Source organism: Cyprinodon variegatus, unplaced genomic scaffold (assembly GCF_000732505.1).
Source record: "Cyprinodon variegatus isolate N-32 unplaced genomic scaffold, C_variegatus-1.0 Scaffold69, whole genome shotgun sequence".
NCBI lineage: Eukaryota > Metazoa > Chordata > Actinopteri > Cyprinodontiformes > Cyprinodontidae > Cyprinodon > Cyprinodon variegatus.
Genome location: NW_015150522.1, coordinates 749,282 through 767,042, shown reverse-complemented (window position 1 = coordinate 767,042; position 17,761 = coordinate 749,282). Strand labels below are relative to the sequence as shown.

At 37.5% G+C, this 17,761-nt stretch overlaps 1 protein-coding gene across 4 annotated transcripts; it reads right to left on the bottom strand.

Moving 5' to 3' along the window:
* Nucleotides 1–358: 358 nt before the first annotated feature.
* On the bottom strand, nt 359–16,961 carry LOC107083178 (transcription factor MafG). Of its 4 annotated transcripts, none has more exons than XM_015372187.1 (4): nt 16,787–16,961; nt 4,527–4,599; nt 3,139–3,208; nt 359–2,874 (listed from the first exon to the last, which is right to left on the bottom strand). In XM_015372187.1, exons 3-4 carry the CDS (start codon nt 3,139–3,141, stop codon nt 2,422–2,424), a joined length of 456 nt encoding a protein of 151 aa, XP_015227673.1. In that variant the 5' UTR covers nt 3,142–3,208; nt 4,527–4,599; nt 16,787–16,961; the 3' UTR covers nt 359–2,421. The 4 variants fall into 4 exon arrangements, with proteins under 4 accessions (XP_015227673.1, XP_015227674.1, XP_015227671.1 ...); XM_015372188.1 differs by lacking the exon at nt 16,787–16,961 and adding an exon at nt 16,137–16,580; XM_015372185.1 differs by lacking the exon at nt 3,139–3,208 and having other exon boundaries at nt 16,787–16,959.
* Between the last annotated feature and the right edge of the window lie 800 nt (nt 16,962–17,761).

Sequence of the window (17,761 nt, the reverse complement as noted above, 5' to 3'; positions counted from 1 at the left end):
AGATACGGACATCAAAGCCTGACCAATGGAATAAAGGTCTTTGGTAACTCTCAGTCTTACCTGGATCACCTCTCCCATTTTTAAGGTATTCACAGAACTAAGAGAACTCTTCAGGATTCCCCTTAAAACTCTCAGACTTCAGCAGCCTGAAGAGCAGAACATAATATCTGGCAAACAGCTTCTATCCTTGGGCATTAAGGGGTTGAGTCTCTCTTTTAACAATCTGTCAGTATAAATATTACCTTCAGCTAAAGAGAAAGTTTTATGCACAAAGGATGTGTTATTCATAACTGAATTTAAGACATTAATGTATTGTGTTGCTTAGATCTGCTTTGTTTTTTAAGTGATTGCACGGCTGATGCCCATTTTATTCCTTATATTTTTGTATGGAATAAAAAAAATCCAATTCAGTTCAAAGTAAGGCTTCCATATTTTAAACTGTGAAGCATGGCGGTGACCATGTCATCATAGGGGGTTGCTTTAATTCTCACATTACTGGTACCTTGCATTAAAAAGGAGGTGGGGAGATGATAGGTACTGCCTTTATATTCAACCGAGGACAGATCAGGAAGCTAGTGGTTTAAACTTGCACTAAAATAGGTGCTCCAACAGGAAAGTGACCCCAAATGACTTATTAAAAACTATACTCAAAGAAAGAGACACAAATAATTTAGAGTAGCTCCATTTCTACAAACATTGATTATAAAATATCTAGTCAGAATTATTATGAGTCTACAGATGGCTACAAAAAGATTAGTTTTCTCCTCAAATTTCTCTTCTAATTTGACCAAATACCAGCGGGAGTGTATGGGTCTATTTAGCCTGTATATAGAATATGAATCTGTTGGTCAATAAAGAAAGGAAAGTTTTATATGAAACAATTGATATTATAAGGGAAAAAAATACAATGAAAAGCTCGAAATAATTATGTCCTTCATGCCAATGATAAGTACGTTAACCCCTGATTGGAACTGTTGTTGGGATCAAGTAAGAGGCTGGAAAACTAGTAAAATCCTCCCAATACTTAGTTCTTTCTTCTCAGTTCACAGAGGATGCATATTGAAGGTATCCAACATCAGGTGCAGCATATTTTTAGCTTCAGTTTAAGATTAATTTACACTCACTGGCTAGTTCACTACCTGCCTTTCACTGCTCGCTGACATAAACTCTTGATGACAATATGATTGATAACTAACACAGAGAAAGCAGAGGATATCACAGATGCCAATACGCACACAGACAACTGACCTTGTTCACACCACCGAGTTTAGCTCTACAGATTAGTTTTTTTTTTTCTTAAATAGCACAGCGTTGACATCTATACAGTGAACAACACCGCCAACTTGCCACGTACACGTCACGTTACGCGCTACCCCACTGTACGCGCCTAGTCACTAGAAAAAAAGCTATCAGACTTCAATAATAAGCCACTTTTGGTACAATTGCAAAAGAGATGTCACGGGATTTTTTTTTATTCATTTTCTTTTTCTGTATTTCTATAAACGATGGAGTTTAATCTACCAAGTAATAAAAACCATGAACTCAATGATAGACAAAGTATCCTACCTTTTAACGATTCAAACAGTAAAGCTTGTGTAAAGACTCTCTTCTGGAAATATCTGACAGAGATGTTAAGAAGTAATTACAAAAAAACGCAATATATATATATATATTATTTTTTTTAAAGAAACCAACATATTTTCCCCATGACCATAATGAGTTTTCTCACGAATCGTGAGGGTATTACTGTAATAACATTCAGGTTTTCTGATATCGTAGCAGAATCTTGTCATATTGGAATGGCACTTAGCTCTGGAATCATACCGCTAAGATAAATAAACAAGATCTCTTTATTTTTTCCCCAAGTGTGTTTTCAGTGCATACATATATTATTGCATCTACCAGTCATGTCGATAATGACAACTTCACTGAAGCCTTTCATGAATGCATAAATGGAAATGAACACTAGGTTTGTCAGCATTGTTTTATGCCTATATCACTGAGAGACACCTAACACCAAAACAAAACAAACAGAAATATCACAAATTGGACTAAAATAGCTAGTTTTGGGTTAGTTAAGTTGTTTTTGAAGACTTCTGTAGCATTAGGACCAATAATGTGACCATTTATTATTGATCCAAGTCAGTGCAGAATAACAAGCAAGAGGGCCTAACATGATAGTATTTGATTGATTAAGTCTTTTGAAAAAAGAAGTAAAGAGGGTTTTTTCACAGGTAGGGACCACCTCTGAGACTTTCTTTTGAATTAAAAAGTAGAAGACCGCTGTGTTGCATTGCTAAGAGTGAGTCCGGAAGCATTTATGTGTGTTAAGGTACAACTGAATAAACAGGAGACCCTGCATCATGTTAAAATGCACTGACGAGTTCAGGCGAGAAAATCTTCCCTCTGCCTGCTCTGCTACTACGACCTGGCCTCCGTTTTGGATTTGACGATGGTGATGACGCTGGTGGCAGCTACTTTACCAGGGATGAGGGGCCCTATCACAGAGGCCATAGGTCCCCTTCCTGTAGTGACAGGGCTGCGGGCCACAGTCCTTGCAAAGCTCTGCAGGGCTTCGTACTTTGAGCGCAGAGCGTCTAGCTCCACCTTCATGCTGGCATTCTCTGTCACTAGCTTGTCCACTTCCTGTTGCAGCTGGGCCTTTTGTTTTTCAAGCTCCTCCTTCTGGGTGACCCGCTTAACCCTGCAGCTAGCCGCATAGCCACGATTCTTCAGGGTGCGCCGTCGCTGCTTTAGCTGTAGGATCTCTTCTTTAGAGAGCCCCCGTAAATGCTGATTCAGTTCACGGACTGACATGGTGACCAGCTCATCGTCCGTAAGACTGGTGCCGTTTTCCCCAGGCTCCCGCTTTACCTGCAGAGATAAATTGATTAGAAATCGTTTGACTTTAAAATATAAAAATGTCCAAGTCATTATAAGAACTAGAGGTGGGCAATATAGCAATATTAGATTGTGGAGGGTGGGCAATTATCATTCTCTATTTTTACTAAAAGGCCAAATAAGCAGCTTTGTGTGATGGTACAGGCTGGACCATTAGCTGAACACAATAGAAAATATACAATTGACCATCTTTTGTGGACAGTAGACATTGCATCTGAACAATAAAATGTGACCCACCATCCTGAGAACTGAAACGTTATACTTGTAACTCTCGGAAGTTCCTTCATTTTGTGCTCCACCCGTGTCCCTTGGACACAAAAAAATATTCTTTTAAAGTATGACATAGAAATGCTTTAACAGTGAATATGTAACAACAAAATTTTGCTATTTCAAAAAAACAAAAAAGATATGTAATTGTTAAATATAATTCTCATTCTGTATGAGAAATATTTTGCCTTTTCCTAATCCTTGACAGATTTAGCCAATAGCCCCATTTACACTACCCCCTGAAACCGATCCGTGGCAAGTTCAGACAAAGCTTTGATCAGTTAACCGTTACGACCGTTTACATATCATGCTAGCACGGTTTCTCGCCACCTAGTGAATATCTACGGGCCTACTGCTCTCTGGGATTGAAGGAGGGAATCAAATACATCAAAATGGCAGTGCCCGTAACATTCAGGAAGTTTGTTTGATTATAATTGCGATATTTCGCAGCCTTTGGTGAATTTACTTGACATAGTCGGCTTTCGGGAAATGGATACAACAAACGATAGTCTAATCAGGACATACGGACGCAGGAAAGAACGACAGACGTTGAGGTTCTTCACACTGCTAAGCAGAATCATCACTGCAAATCATGTGGCACGGTTGGGAAGCTAGTATTTTTATGAATGTCTTAAGCAACGTTGTTAAGCAACTTAGTGATGTGCATTACGGCCAACTACTGGAAGCTGACTGTAAATAGAGATGATGCGGTCTGCTCATGCGCTCTTTGTTATCAGAGAACCGAGCCTCATCCGCGCTAAGCCCTACTGTTGAAGTAGTACTAGTTTAGCACAAATTCGGTTGTGTCAGACATGGTTCGTTTCAGTTTGTGGCCATTTACACTCTACAGTTAAATTGGTCCCTGTGTAAGGACGTCTCTTGCTACGGTTCCAAAAGCGCAGTGTAAATGGGGCAATTATTTGCTAAAATAGTATAAGAAAATTAAAAAATTCCAGCCCAAATACATGTTATGCTTTTAGGGGGGGTGGTGTAATCAATATAAAATCTGGAAGCAACCTCGAGTCGGATCATTCTTTGCTTCTTGTGCAAATAAAATAAAAAAAACATGTAAAAATATACATTTTGGTAGAAACCTTTTATTGGAACATATGTGTCTCAAGTTTAAGAAAAAATATGAATTTAAAACTAAATGATAACAAAACTATGGAAACCAAATAGTAAAGATGGTGCATTGAAGAGTGCTTTTTAAATGAAACAATCCAAATAAATTGCAAAACAAACAAGGATAACTATTAAGATAAAAAAAAATGAGAAAAATATGTAAAATTAAAATTCAATAAATTTACCAAATGGAAAATCCCATTAAGAAAAATTGTTTATCAAACGATTGTCTTTACCTTTAAGGCCTTGTTTCCTTTGTTTATGGTATTCATGCCACAAGAGCAGCGTCCACCTGAACTGCTGAGTGTTCTGTGAAAAGCCATAATAATCAATTAAAAACAATTAGTGAAACAATTAGGAAATCGTTTTAATAAAAAAAATATATTTCTGGCAAATAGGCTGCAGCATGAGCTTGACCCAAAAATTTAAAGTAGGTCAAGGACTTCAGGCATCCTTCTCTATAATACTAAGGGTGTTGAAATAGCGCAGTCTTTCTGCAGAACAAACAAATCATTTGAAGGTGTTTCTGCTTCCAGCACAGGTCAGCTTGAATTTAAACAACATATGCAATTAAGAGAAAGGAACTTGAAGCTTCTGTGTTGAACGATGATAAGTCACATGCAATATGTCGTTTCACTGGCTGGAAGCCCTTAGCCATATCTAGGAAAACAGAGCTGTTACTTCTCCTCTGTAAACACGGCAGCAAGCTACCAAGTCTAGACAGTCACACCTGTCTTGGAATCACAGCAGCTATAATCCCACAAATCAATAAATAGACGTAACTAGTGCAGAGCCCAGAATAACCAGGCTGCAATGCAGTTTGATTCTGTTGTGTAAATACAGAGGGAACACCCAGATAAGGTGAGCAGGTGAGAAAACTAACCAAGGGGTGTGAAGACAGAAGGTCGAATGCTATCCATTGGGTGATCTCTTTTAAAAGGCAAGACACAAAACACACACATACAGAGTAACGGCTCTGGGATTTTTGCTCTGCATGCGATAAATGCTGTGTCAGCGACACCCACCAGAGTCCGCCCACCCAGCACATTGCCTCTCTAAGCTGATTTACAAAGCCGGGAGTGTGTTACTACAGAGCACATAAACAAACACATGCTGGATTTTTTATTTTTTTTTTCAGACGGGATCATGTTAGATAAAGAATTGTACAAAGTGCTACAGCTACTGTTGAAGTGTGCATGTGTGTGTGTTTATGGCCTCTAAGCACATTAAGCCAGCCACTGTGTGAAGAAAGCTCTGTGAGGTAAGACAAGGAAAAAAAAAACAGATGAGTCGCAGCTCTGGAGTGCACTTTAAGAAGGACAGGATATTACCATGGCAACAAAAGGAGAGCTACAGGTGGACCGGTCACCTGAGCCAAACAGGGAGAGACAGACGCTTGTTAAAAATGACCTAAATACGACACAATTGTACAGGCTGGGGACATAACATGAGGTCAGATTGTGACTAGAATTTTTTGAAGCTTTTCACTCCAAAGAAAAAGTCCTCTGGCTCCTCATAAAAAAACAAACAAAAACAAAACAGCAATGCTACACTTTGATGTAGATTTAGATATAAAAAAAAAAAAGCATGCCCCCACACCCCCCGCCTTCAGTGGACTTTTTAAATGTGCTGTTTTCACTCCTGATGGTCTGGCTATGAATAGTCGCCTGATAGTAACACCTACTTTTTACAGGCCTTTGTGGTGACTCATTTCCAGTAAGCATTTGGAGCACAGATGCAAAACATAATGGGATAATGGTCCATCTGATGATGCACAGATAATGGACAAATAGACAGGAAAGCAAGAGGCTAATGGCTATTGGGAATCAGAGAAAAAAAGAGCTACAGATGCACTGATCAGGCTTTTCCCAACCAATAACAATTTATTTGTTTTATCTCAAGACAGATTACTACTTTGACCTACTAACAATTATTAATTACAGTTACTAATATTGTATTATTTTTAATAAACTACATATATATAAATACATGGGGTAGATGATCTATTCAAAGACCTTAATACAAGGAAATTAACAAAAAGTGCAATTTATAAATCAGGTGATCAATGTCTGCTTGCATTATCTGGAAGCTTTGATTTGAAAGCTGGGTAATTTAATGAGAGACCAGAGAAAGTGCAAGAATATAGAGAACTTTCTACATGTATCATCCCTCCACTCCCTGTTCCTGCACACTGTCAGTCAGTTGCCTAAAGGGGACTGAGGTCAGCATGGCTGAAATGCATCATATGCATTGATAATGCATCATATTAGTTGATATTTATGATTATTGATTAGTTGTTTGTTTCGCCTACTTGAAGGAACCCAAACCATATTTAAACTTAACCTTTAAAAAGAGGTCAGACCTACTGCCAACACTGGCTTGCCTTGGCTGTGAAAGGTTAAGAGGCTAAATCCTTTCCTCTGCCTACATCCCCCAGAATCCTGTGGTTCTGCATCAGAGTTCTGTGAGTTTATAGAACATCCTATTGGAACTAATGTTTATATTGATCAGGGGTCTATTTGCAATATATATATATATTTATTGTTTTATTGCTTAACAATAATAGGATTTTACATATGATGGTTTTAAAACGTCTTTGGAAACATAAAGAGCACCTCTATCATTTTAATCCAACTATTTCTTCTTTCATCCTGTTTAATAACCTGGAAAAAAACAACATAAAAAAATTAGAAAATTAATTTACTTGAGTAATACTGGAGGGATGTTTCAACTTATAGTTATCTGGTAATTAACATCATCGACATAATTACAACTGTAAAAGGATTATTGTTATAATAATAATAATACTAATTATTATTAATATTAAATGGGAGAGAATAAAAACATTTTTGTTAAAGAGAAACAATAGGATTATGCTATACATCATTTCTCTTTTATCTTAATTTAAATAAGTTGTACCAATGAAATTGGGGTATTTTTACACAAGGTTATCATAAAGCGGGAACCTCACATCGGGTCATGCCTATTAAAGATGCACGTTCCGTCACAGCTGTGCGAAGGCATGGTTTAGCATTCTGAAAGCTCACCATATGACACCGTGGAAAGACTGCGACCAGGCTGCAAGCCTCCAGCACAGGCTACTGCCAACAGACGGCTAGCAGTGACAGGGCATGGCAGAACAACACAGACAAGGTCCAATGCACAGCTGCTCCCTTCCACTGCCGGGCACGTCATACCTCACAGAGACAAAGAGGCATCCACACAAACGAGAGAAAGCACACCTACAATTTTCTGCAGAAATGACAAGGAGCTGACAGAGGTGCTCAAGTCAGTTATTTAATTGTGACAGGATGGTTTTAAGTCCAATTATTCAAAGAAAAAAACAAAATTCCTGCAGCATATCGCCTGGCATTAATAATTCCAGGCCTCTAGTGAGCGTCTAGCCATAGGAGCAGTGGGTGAGATCTGCAGCTAAGAGCGCAGGGGGCATTGCAGATAGGTGCGCAGACATCTTTTGTGGATGCTTGCTGAATTTTTATGAATCGCCCAGAAGAACGCTGACAAATCATGGCTGATTGCTTGTGGAGGAGAGACATCACACCCACAGGAAATAGAAAAATGCTGAGTGTGGTCACCCATAGAAAAGAAATGGGGAGAGACAGACAGAGTGGGAGAGAGAGAGAGAGGAAAAGAGAGGACGAGATGAAAAGAAAGAGACGAAAAAGCCTTGTGTAAAATGCGTGGTCGGCACATTTAGAGGTGCCTGAGTAGTGCAGGTTGAGTTAAAAAAAAATACTGATCTCAGCAAGGACCAAAACCAAGGTGCCAATTAGAAGTTGTGAAGTTGAGCCAACAGAATAAGAGCAGGCCAGTCAGCCATCAGAGGCTGTCTTTGTTCCTCCAGATTTACAAAGGTAGGCTCAGGTTCGTACTCAAGAATGATGAGGAGAAAAAAAAAATTATCTGCTGTCATAAAAGCTGATGTAACATGATAGGTCTGGCCTTGAGCCAGCGGCATTCCTTAAAGATCTCGTCCCCTTCACAGGACCTCCCCAAGGGTGATGCCAAGGATGAACACCATTAGCTGGGGGACTTTTTGTTGATGGGGATCTGGAGCTGAGGCTCCAGTGCTCTGCGTCCCTATGATGAATATTTATCACTGTCGTTTACAGCCTGAAACCTGGGGGATGGGGGAGGGCGTACCGGGGGTTTGGAACGTGAATAGAGATAACTCAGGAGGTGATTCTTCAAGGATACATCCAAGGCTCTTCTATCAACAACTGTCTCAAAATGGCGGCAGGCTGCTGGGGGCAGGGTGGAGGTTATATTTCTGGCGACTGAAGGTGGAATGCATGGTGGTTCAGGTCTGCAGGGAGAGCCATTTCCACCTGACAGCACTATAACGAGATTATCAGGGCTATAAGAGCGAACCAAAACCCCCAGAAACCTGCCTCAGAATCCAGATTACAGCAGCACCTGCTGCCTGAATACTAAACAAGGCTGGGAAGGACTAACAGGTTGCTGAGCAAAGGTAGTGGATTTCGCATCACCTAAAAACAAGCACGCTTGCAAAGAGAGAGAAAACAACCACACAAGAACAAACATATAATAGATGCTACATTTTAGCTTTCAAACACTTGGCTCTGGTTGATGATACAGTCAATAAAAGTATGCAGGAGATGTTGAAGACAAAAGACGTATTGTTACCTAAGCCCGCCCATTTGTTTCTTTAGGTTATTAATCACTGCAGTAAATTTAGCAAATATTAATAACAATACTCAAATTTTAATATCTAATAAATCTATTTAATATCTAATAAAAAGTAATCACATACCATTCACAAAGGAATTTTATTCAACCACATTTCATCTGAATAGGCTTCCTCCGTTTGGACAGATTGAGGGATTATGGATTAGATATGATCCCGATGTTGGATATCATCTCAGCACAAATTACTTACATACTTTTCAGACTTATTTTGTAGTGTGAAATGTTAGAACAGGTTTAATCAAATGATAAAACGCAGAAAACAACAGAAAGAACTGAACTGTGTATTATTAACAAATGAATGGCAGAAACCTAATAGAAGTGAGTAGATGAAAAAAGGCAAGTTTAAAAATACGGTTTTATGGCAAACAAAGGCTAAAAATTATAAAGAAAAATTTGTAAAATAAAATAAACATTTATATGAATTGAAGAAGAATTATTTTGCCTTCCTATCAAAATGAAAATTTTTACAAATGAGCTAGACTTACTCGTTTTTTCCTATTCATACTGACACAAGCTGAGCCACGTTTACCCACTGGTACAAACGAAACATTTACACACCAGTATGCAGATCAGTGGGTAATTTTGGATTAACTGCCTGGCCCAAAGGCACACTGTAATGCGTTGGAGGATTAAACTTGAAATGAACCCACAATTTTACAATTGCAAGCAAAGCCTTTATGAGTTGCTTACCAAGTTTGTAAAATGGTCAATTTGAAATCCTTCTAGGAGATGACAGAGAGTCTAGATCTTTTTAAAGTTTCAGCTCTCTTTGATTAGCTCCCTTAAATGAGTGCTGATGGCTTTTTCTTTTATTTTTTTTTCATAAAAGCTATTTGATCCAAACTATTTTCTTCAGGTTTATCATACTATGACAACCTTATGCTGGTCAATGTTGAGTTTTCACACTAGAAAAGTAAAAAGATTGTCATTAAGGTGTATTTCACACAGAAAATCTCCAAAATAAAATTAATACATTTAATTTGATAACTTAATGAAGCGCTGCTTAGGTCTGTTGCACAAATAAAGCATATCTGAATATAATAAATCCAAAAATTATTTTTTTTATTTATTTTTCCTTAAATATATATTTGTAGCTTTTTGTGAGTCCAAATAAAACAGAGATTTTGAATTGAGTACTAAAAAAAAACATAACAGCAGAAAAGATTTAGATTTAGTGAATTTAGAGCAAACCAATCTTCTCAGTTTGCCGTCACTGATGAATGAAGCAAAACGTTGATTATAAAAACTATATGAGACACTGACAGCTATATTATCCTTTTCTGGTTATGGTTCAAATTCTATCTCCATTTTAATTGCAGTTTTTAGGATTGTTGCACAGATTTAAGATGCTTTTATTGTGATCAGCCAACATTTTGAGGCAGTACGCCATGAGCACCTCAAGAATTCATCTGGCCTGAACAGACGGCCTACTTTCAGCACCTCCTTTCTAATTCACATTCAAAAAGATCACCCAGAAACTCAGATCTAATCATTTCTCCTGTCAGCTGAGCTAAGTCAATTATCAAGCAAGCTGCATGTGTCGGGAGGCATTTAACTGCAAATTAAAAATCAGACTCCTCTGATCGCTCTGGAGGAGAGATAAGGGCTGAGTGGAGTAAACTCCTGGATGGAGAAAACTATATACGAGTGCATCTGAGTAACAGTAAGGTACGATTGGAAGAGAGGTGGGAAGCCATTAACTACTAAGTATTCAGAGCGTGAAATAAGACTGACAAAAGAGCGAAGGGGGGAATCATTCAGCAGCTTTCAGAGGGGAAATGTGATCTGCTTGTAGTAAAAGGGAAATACTTATCTGGGTTCTTTTAACTAGTGAAGGCTCTAAAAATGATTTTCAGTACTGCCATAACTTCTAAGTTATGGCAGCACTGAAATCTGTTACTAAGTAACTAAAGTTCTAATTCTAACGTGAAACTAATTATTATTGGGTTTATGATCAATTTTATGCTATGAAGAAAGCATTAAAATGTGTAATAATTCAGTAAAAGAGAGCACATGTGTAAATACTCTAAAAATAAAAAAAGGAGCAGCTCCTAGGCATGTAAAATGTAACAGAAAGAAAACTCATCTTAAAATGAGCTCATTATTTTTATAATTAAGTTATTACTATGTCTTCCTGTCAATACGTCCTTCAAACACAGAGGTAAAGCAATGGTTTCCATGGTTACCTGTAGCCTCCAGGTTCATCCCATGCTGTAAAAGCACAGGCCATTCATTTAGCAGCTTGCATATTATCAATATAGACTAATGATGACTCCTCAAAATTGAGGAAAATAGTAGAGAATATTTGATATTTAAATAAATATTTACAAAATCAATAAAAAAATGTTTTAAGTTAAGCCATTCAGAGCCGGTTATGTATTTAAAAGATTAATGTTTTCAGATTTTGCACATGAGAAAAAAAAAGTTTGCATTACTTTCTATGAAAGATCTCTTTTCATTAACAAATAAATACAAATATGTGTTTGTAGTATGTTATTAAAATGTTTTATAATCAGGTTAAAGCATCTTCTTAAATAAGTTGTTAAGGATTAATATGAGTTAAAGCAGTAAAATAATACAACTTTTTTCAAAGGGATATTTTAAGATGCACATTTAAAGGGGAAACAATAAATACGTTTTCACCAATTTGTTACATCTCTTGTGAATCCAGGTATCCTTTCTTTTCATTTTTATTAATTGGGATTCCAAAAGTATAATATTTAAACATTAAACAATTTGAAATGAAATAAAGTTTGCCAGAATTTCCAGCGAGTATATATCAGGGGTGCATCTGAGTTTGACCGCTCTGACATAAAGTCAGAGAGGCAAGGCTGAGACGGGTTGGACATGTGCGGAGGCAGGTTTGTGGACATATTGGTGAAAGGCTGTTGAGTATGAAGCTGTCATGGAGAAGGGAAAGAAAAAGAAGCACATAAAATGCTGCATGGATGTTGTGAAGGAGGATATTCCAAGGATTGGTGTGATAGAGGACCTGAGAGAGCAGCTTAAACAATCAAAAGAATTTGCAAGGATTGCTGATATATTTTCCATGTTTGAATAATGAAATAAATGTCAATTGAGATATTACAGTGGAGGCTAACCTGAAGTGCCCAAAAAAACAAACAAATATAAAAGCTCCTTCCATGCATGGAATAGAAAAGCATGCAGCGCATTTATATATCAGGACTCTTGCATCCAGTTCAAGTGAACACATGACTCACTGCCCTCTGGGGCACGTTTGTATTTTCCAAAGTTGCAGATAAAATGATGCTTATTTAAAAGGACTAGTTTGTGCTCTCCGATGTTTAGTCTTACAGAACCTATTTCCATTTGCAGCCGCCACTATTTACTCTCCGAGTTGCTCCGTCAGTACGAGCAGCAGGCCAGGAGAGGAGACTCTGGACCGTTAGCAGCATCTGCCTGGAGGACTCGCTTTAACAGGAAGAGAATAGCTTGTGATATTCTAGCAAAATAAGTAAATGTTTAGGGCAACCAGCTTTGACAAAAAGGTAAACCTTTCTGCTTACTTCAGCTCTGCATTTTGGAAAAATATTATGCATTGACCAAACAACACAAATTCTGACCAGATTAGTATAATTTTTAGCACTTCAAATTGGGGATTACATAATCCTATATATAACATTTTGGTTAATACAAGCTTTGATGCCTCATTAAATAATAAAGGCAAGAAAACTAATCAGCTTTTCATGTTTTTTCTTGCTTTCTTCTTTTATTCTACAAGATTAAACGCACTGAGTTTCTACAAAAAAACAAAAGCAAAAGAATAATCAAAACACGCAAGAGATTAACTACGTCTGCCTTCAGGTTATCGTGCAACATGAACACCTAATTACATAAAATTAGCTGGAACAAATCATATATTTTGACAGATTTAAAGTATTTTTTAAGAACTTAATTTAATGAAACATAATGTACAAAAATTCTCAATCTCATATAAACCTTAAATCATTGATTTCTATGGTGGCCCCACTTGGTATCGAAGATACGTAAGTAATTACTGGGTTTTGAGGTCCTCTACACAAAGTCAGCTAAATATGAATATGATAATAATGAAGCGTATTTCTCTATTTAAAGAAATGGGAAACCCAATTAGATGCACAAAAAGAACAACAAATGTATTGTTTTCTATGTTGCTTTTATTAACATTATACCTCTGCTTAATAGATTTTACCACCAACACTTTGGTTCATGGGCAAATTTAGGTAACATTTGGGGAGTTTGAAACCGAAAAGTTTGGGGAAACTCTGCTTTCAAGTACTCTCGAAAGACCTTTATCCAATCAAACATTTCAAGCAAAACAAATTTACTTGAGGCAGTTTATATCAGTTTAATAACTGATTCCAGAGTTTAGAATCTGAAATATTTAGGTTTATTAGAAAGTTTTTTTTAATTTTTTTTTTATTAAATGTATCAAAACTAACAAATTCCAACAGTTCTCAGTCTTTCAGATCCTTTTAACTTTTGAAAAATAATAGGTATAACAGTGATATTCATTATTTCTTTTTGATAAAATTTCCTCTTTCATAGCAACTGTATGTTATTCTTATAGGAGACAGATCTGAGGTCACATTCATGTAATCCTCACACAAAGACTTTGGCACATTAGATTAAAAAAAAAACTTTCTAATTAAAATTGAATTAGATGGAGCTCTTCCATCAAACACACAATAAAAATAACAAAGATTAATCAGAGAAATTAATTGCAACTAATTTTAGATCATTGGGTCATATATCTTGTTTAATTTTATTAATTCCTTTCCAGTGCATACACTGATCAATCGCTAGCATTTGCTTCGAAAAACCTTTTTTAATTTAATACAAGACTAATGCAACGCTTTGACGCACAAATGGAGGTGTTGCAATTCCTTTATTTTCATTTTAATTCCATACTTAAATAAATAAAAGTAACCAGACACAGTGGAAAAAGTTGGTAGGTAAGCCCTGAAAGAAAAAAGTAATTACTACTGGTCAATAAAATTGATATAATGTGATTTTGAACATAATGAATTAATGGGGTAATTCTAAAAGAAGCCTCCACAACCCTCTGAAAGGGTGAAACACATCCAGCAAGGCGCTGATTAGACACTCTTTAAACATCTGGAAAAAAATCGAAGAAGACTAACTTTGAGTAATTCACTAGTTATTTGGGCTTTATTTTTAGCAGCATTGTGTGTATTCTTTTCTAAATAACTCGCTTCCCCAAAAGTGTTTAACACTGATCTGTTCCTCAAAGAATTTAGCAAAGATCAAGAATAAAAGGCCAGCCATGAAAAACAGACACACGCTTATGCTCATCACGTTTACTCCACTAGATTCAGAGTAAACACTAATGAACCCGGCATGTCTAAGTCAAGCTCCAAGAAATCCATCAAACACACTTTTTTAACTCTATCTGGATGAAAGTATTACTTTGAGGGGTGAAGGGGTGGGGGGGCATATCGCAATGCTTAGCAATCCTAATCCGCACCACACTTGCAAGAGGTTTCATCACCAACATTTCCTCCTTATTCCAAAAAAAAAAAAAAATAGGGAGGGCAGAAAAAGAAATATATTGATCTTTTCCCTTGCTTCCTCCAAGGCATTTCTATTTCCCTGTGCAGCTTAAGCAGCACTTTTGTGGACAAATCCTGCATTTGTGTTCCTTTCTGGAGGCTAATAATTGTCCTGAATAGGCGTAACGACTCCCAAAGCGCAGCTGAGTTGGCTGTGCAGTGGTGTTGGTGGCCAGACTGTACCTCTATGCAGAGCTAAGTCTTGCTTCGTGTTTCATCAACCTCACATATCCTCTTCCACTCTCCGCTGCCTGCCCAGTTCGAGCATCGCCACTGGGTATGGGTTGTGCACTCAGTTCACCTCTACAATACCTCGCTTTATTTTTTTTCCCCTCACAAGCTCAACAAAAAGGGAAATAAATCTAAGCCTCCATCAGACACTTATATGGACATCATCTTTCCTCGTTACCTGTAGGGAGAGACAGGGCAAGGGGCATTACATTTTATTGCAAAGCCGAGCTTCTGATGTAGGGTTGCCCTGTCTGCTAAACACACTTCAATGTGCTCCCCTGCCCCCCTTTCTTTTCTTTTTTTTCTTGCATGAACGGAGATGATGAAATAAGTTGGATATTGGAGCAAGAACGGGCAACTTGTATGTGTTTTAGCCCTCTCTATGTGTGCTCAACAGTTTCCAAGGTGACTTTTCAAATTGCACAGAGACTATGCATGGATAATTCATTACCTGCAACCCTCTATAAGCTCTAATAGGCAGCAAATTTCATCATGTCACACTCAGGGAAACAAGAGCATCTGTCATCCCAAAATTAGTGCAATTAGGATTTGCAAACATTTAAAATAAATCATAAGGGAGGCACATCTATTTGCATCATGTCTATTTTATTAATAGACACATTCACTTTGAAGTGGGTTTTTAGAATAAATCAATAAAAAAACATCCATTTATTTAAATATCCCACATAATAATATTTGCTTATTGTGCAATATCAAAATCACTTTGAATAAATGCGTTTGTTGCTTTACTGCAATAAAAATCCACATTTCTCAGTGGAATGTCGATAAAGCTATTGATAGATTGCATGATGGGTCATCACCTGATGCTGATCGCATGATGGCCATCATGATGAGAGATCAGCAACCAGATCTCCATCCTCCTCCTCCTGCTACAAATAACGACGGGCTCTGTGATAAACATCGACCCTCATCTGGCGAGGAGACCTTTGTCCGGTGGTGCCATGTTTCTGGGTGGATTCTGACTGAGAGAGCGCCTAAATACATCATTGTGATGATTCAGCATGATAAATATAAATGCATATCGCTGCTTTGATAGTTTGGTTTTTGAGGAGGAGAGATTCAGAACAGATTATTTGGGATTTGCTGTTGCAGATTTTAATAAGTGATTAAAATGAATCAGATTGGCAATCCAGGTGAAGCAATTCAATACAACAACAAAAAAGGGGATGGTGGAAGATCAAATCCATGCATGCACAAAAGACGCACAAAAGCGACATTATGATCGCACATCTAATAACTGCACAAAGAAATAAAATAAAAATGTCATTAAAAGGACACGCTGCAACCAACCTGATCTGGCTGCACCGCTGATTCGGCTCGGCTTCTTCGCACAACGAGGTGATGAAGCAGCAGGTTTGAGCAGCGAGAAGCGCATGAGTTGACAAACCCCACGGAGAGGCGCGCGGACACGGCGGACCGGGCGTAATAACAAACTAATTACGAGTAAAAACCTGCGCAGGTTACACGCTGGTTAAGATCTCCTGACATTCCGCGACTCAACCCTTCGGCGCCCTGCTTGTGCGAAAGTGGCAAACAACTCCCCGCCTACAAAAACAAGCGAGCGAGCGAGGAAATCCCCGAGCCTCTGCCTGCACGTTACCACCGTGGCGCCGCGTGCCATTCCTAGATGGAAGGGAAGCAGCCCGCCAGATGCGGAACGACCGAAAACAACATCTGGGCTATCATGTTTTTAACGTTTACGAGTGTACAAAAGATTTAGCCCACCAGTCACAGCAAAGCTTTCGCCCTCTAAACATGTCAGGTTTCCATTTTCAAAATAAAACTCTACTCAGCAGGTTACATTGTGTTTAAAAAGCTGGAGTAAAGCGGATATTTTATTTTGAAAATCCGCTCCGATGAGCTAAGGAGGTTAGCTTGACGAGCTAGCTTTGCTAACACATCTCTGCACACTCAGCACAACAAGAGCTTTCAGGACCCACCTGAATTTAAAACGATGAAATCAGAGCTGCTGGACTCCTCTTCTCAAGCCTCGGTGAGGGAAACCGAGCATTACAGATAAATAGGAATTTGGTTTAAGCAAGTAAAAAAAACAAAACAAAAGCAGCTATTTCCAGATATCAGCTCATGCCCTCCTTGTCACTGATTGCTTTCTTGTATCGGAGCCTGACGTCATCGTGTTTGGTCACGTGCCTTCATTCATGAAAGGTATAGTTTCCTCAAAAGAACACAAAACATCTAAATATTTTAAAACACTTAACACGTATGGTTATATGAACAAGGTTAGTTTTCATCGGCAACCTTTACTTTATAAAATTGAGACATTAAAATGTATTATTTTCTTTAAAATTGCATTTAAATTAATTTTCTTAAAAATTCCATCTTATAATTTCATCACCAAATCAAAACATGTTTTAAAAATAGATTTGAAATAGATTCGTAACCAAAACTTATTGTACTGTTTTTTAATTAACAGTAAAACTTAAAAAGTAAATTAACTGACTTCCTGTAAGAGTTTGTTACGGTATACTTAAACACACAAACATAGAAGATTTAAAACTAAAGGGGAAAACATTCCCATTCAGTCATTTCAAACTGATCACTGAAGTAGAAAACATTCAATATTTTTGTCCACATTGAAAAGGGTGGTGTGAATTACCCACTTTATCCCTTTAATTAAAATAAAACACAACCAATGGCTTGAAGAATCAGTAAGTAGTTTGTGTTTCAAAGATTTTGTGGTTTTTGGAGTACATCTGGAAATTTTTTGTGCAAAATGCCTCAAACATCTTTCTATTAGGTAGCAGGCAACAAAAAATAAGCCTTTTACAACTCATTTGTGCTTTATAAAACTTTCCTTTTTGATAAAACTTATAGTTACCTCTATAGTTATGCTGCTATAGGCTTAGACTTCTGGAGGACATAGGGACCACTATCATTCAGCTTCATTCTATCTC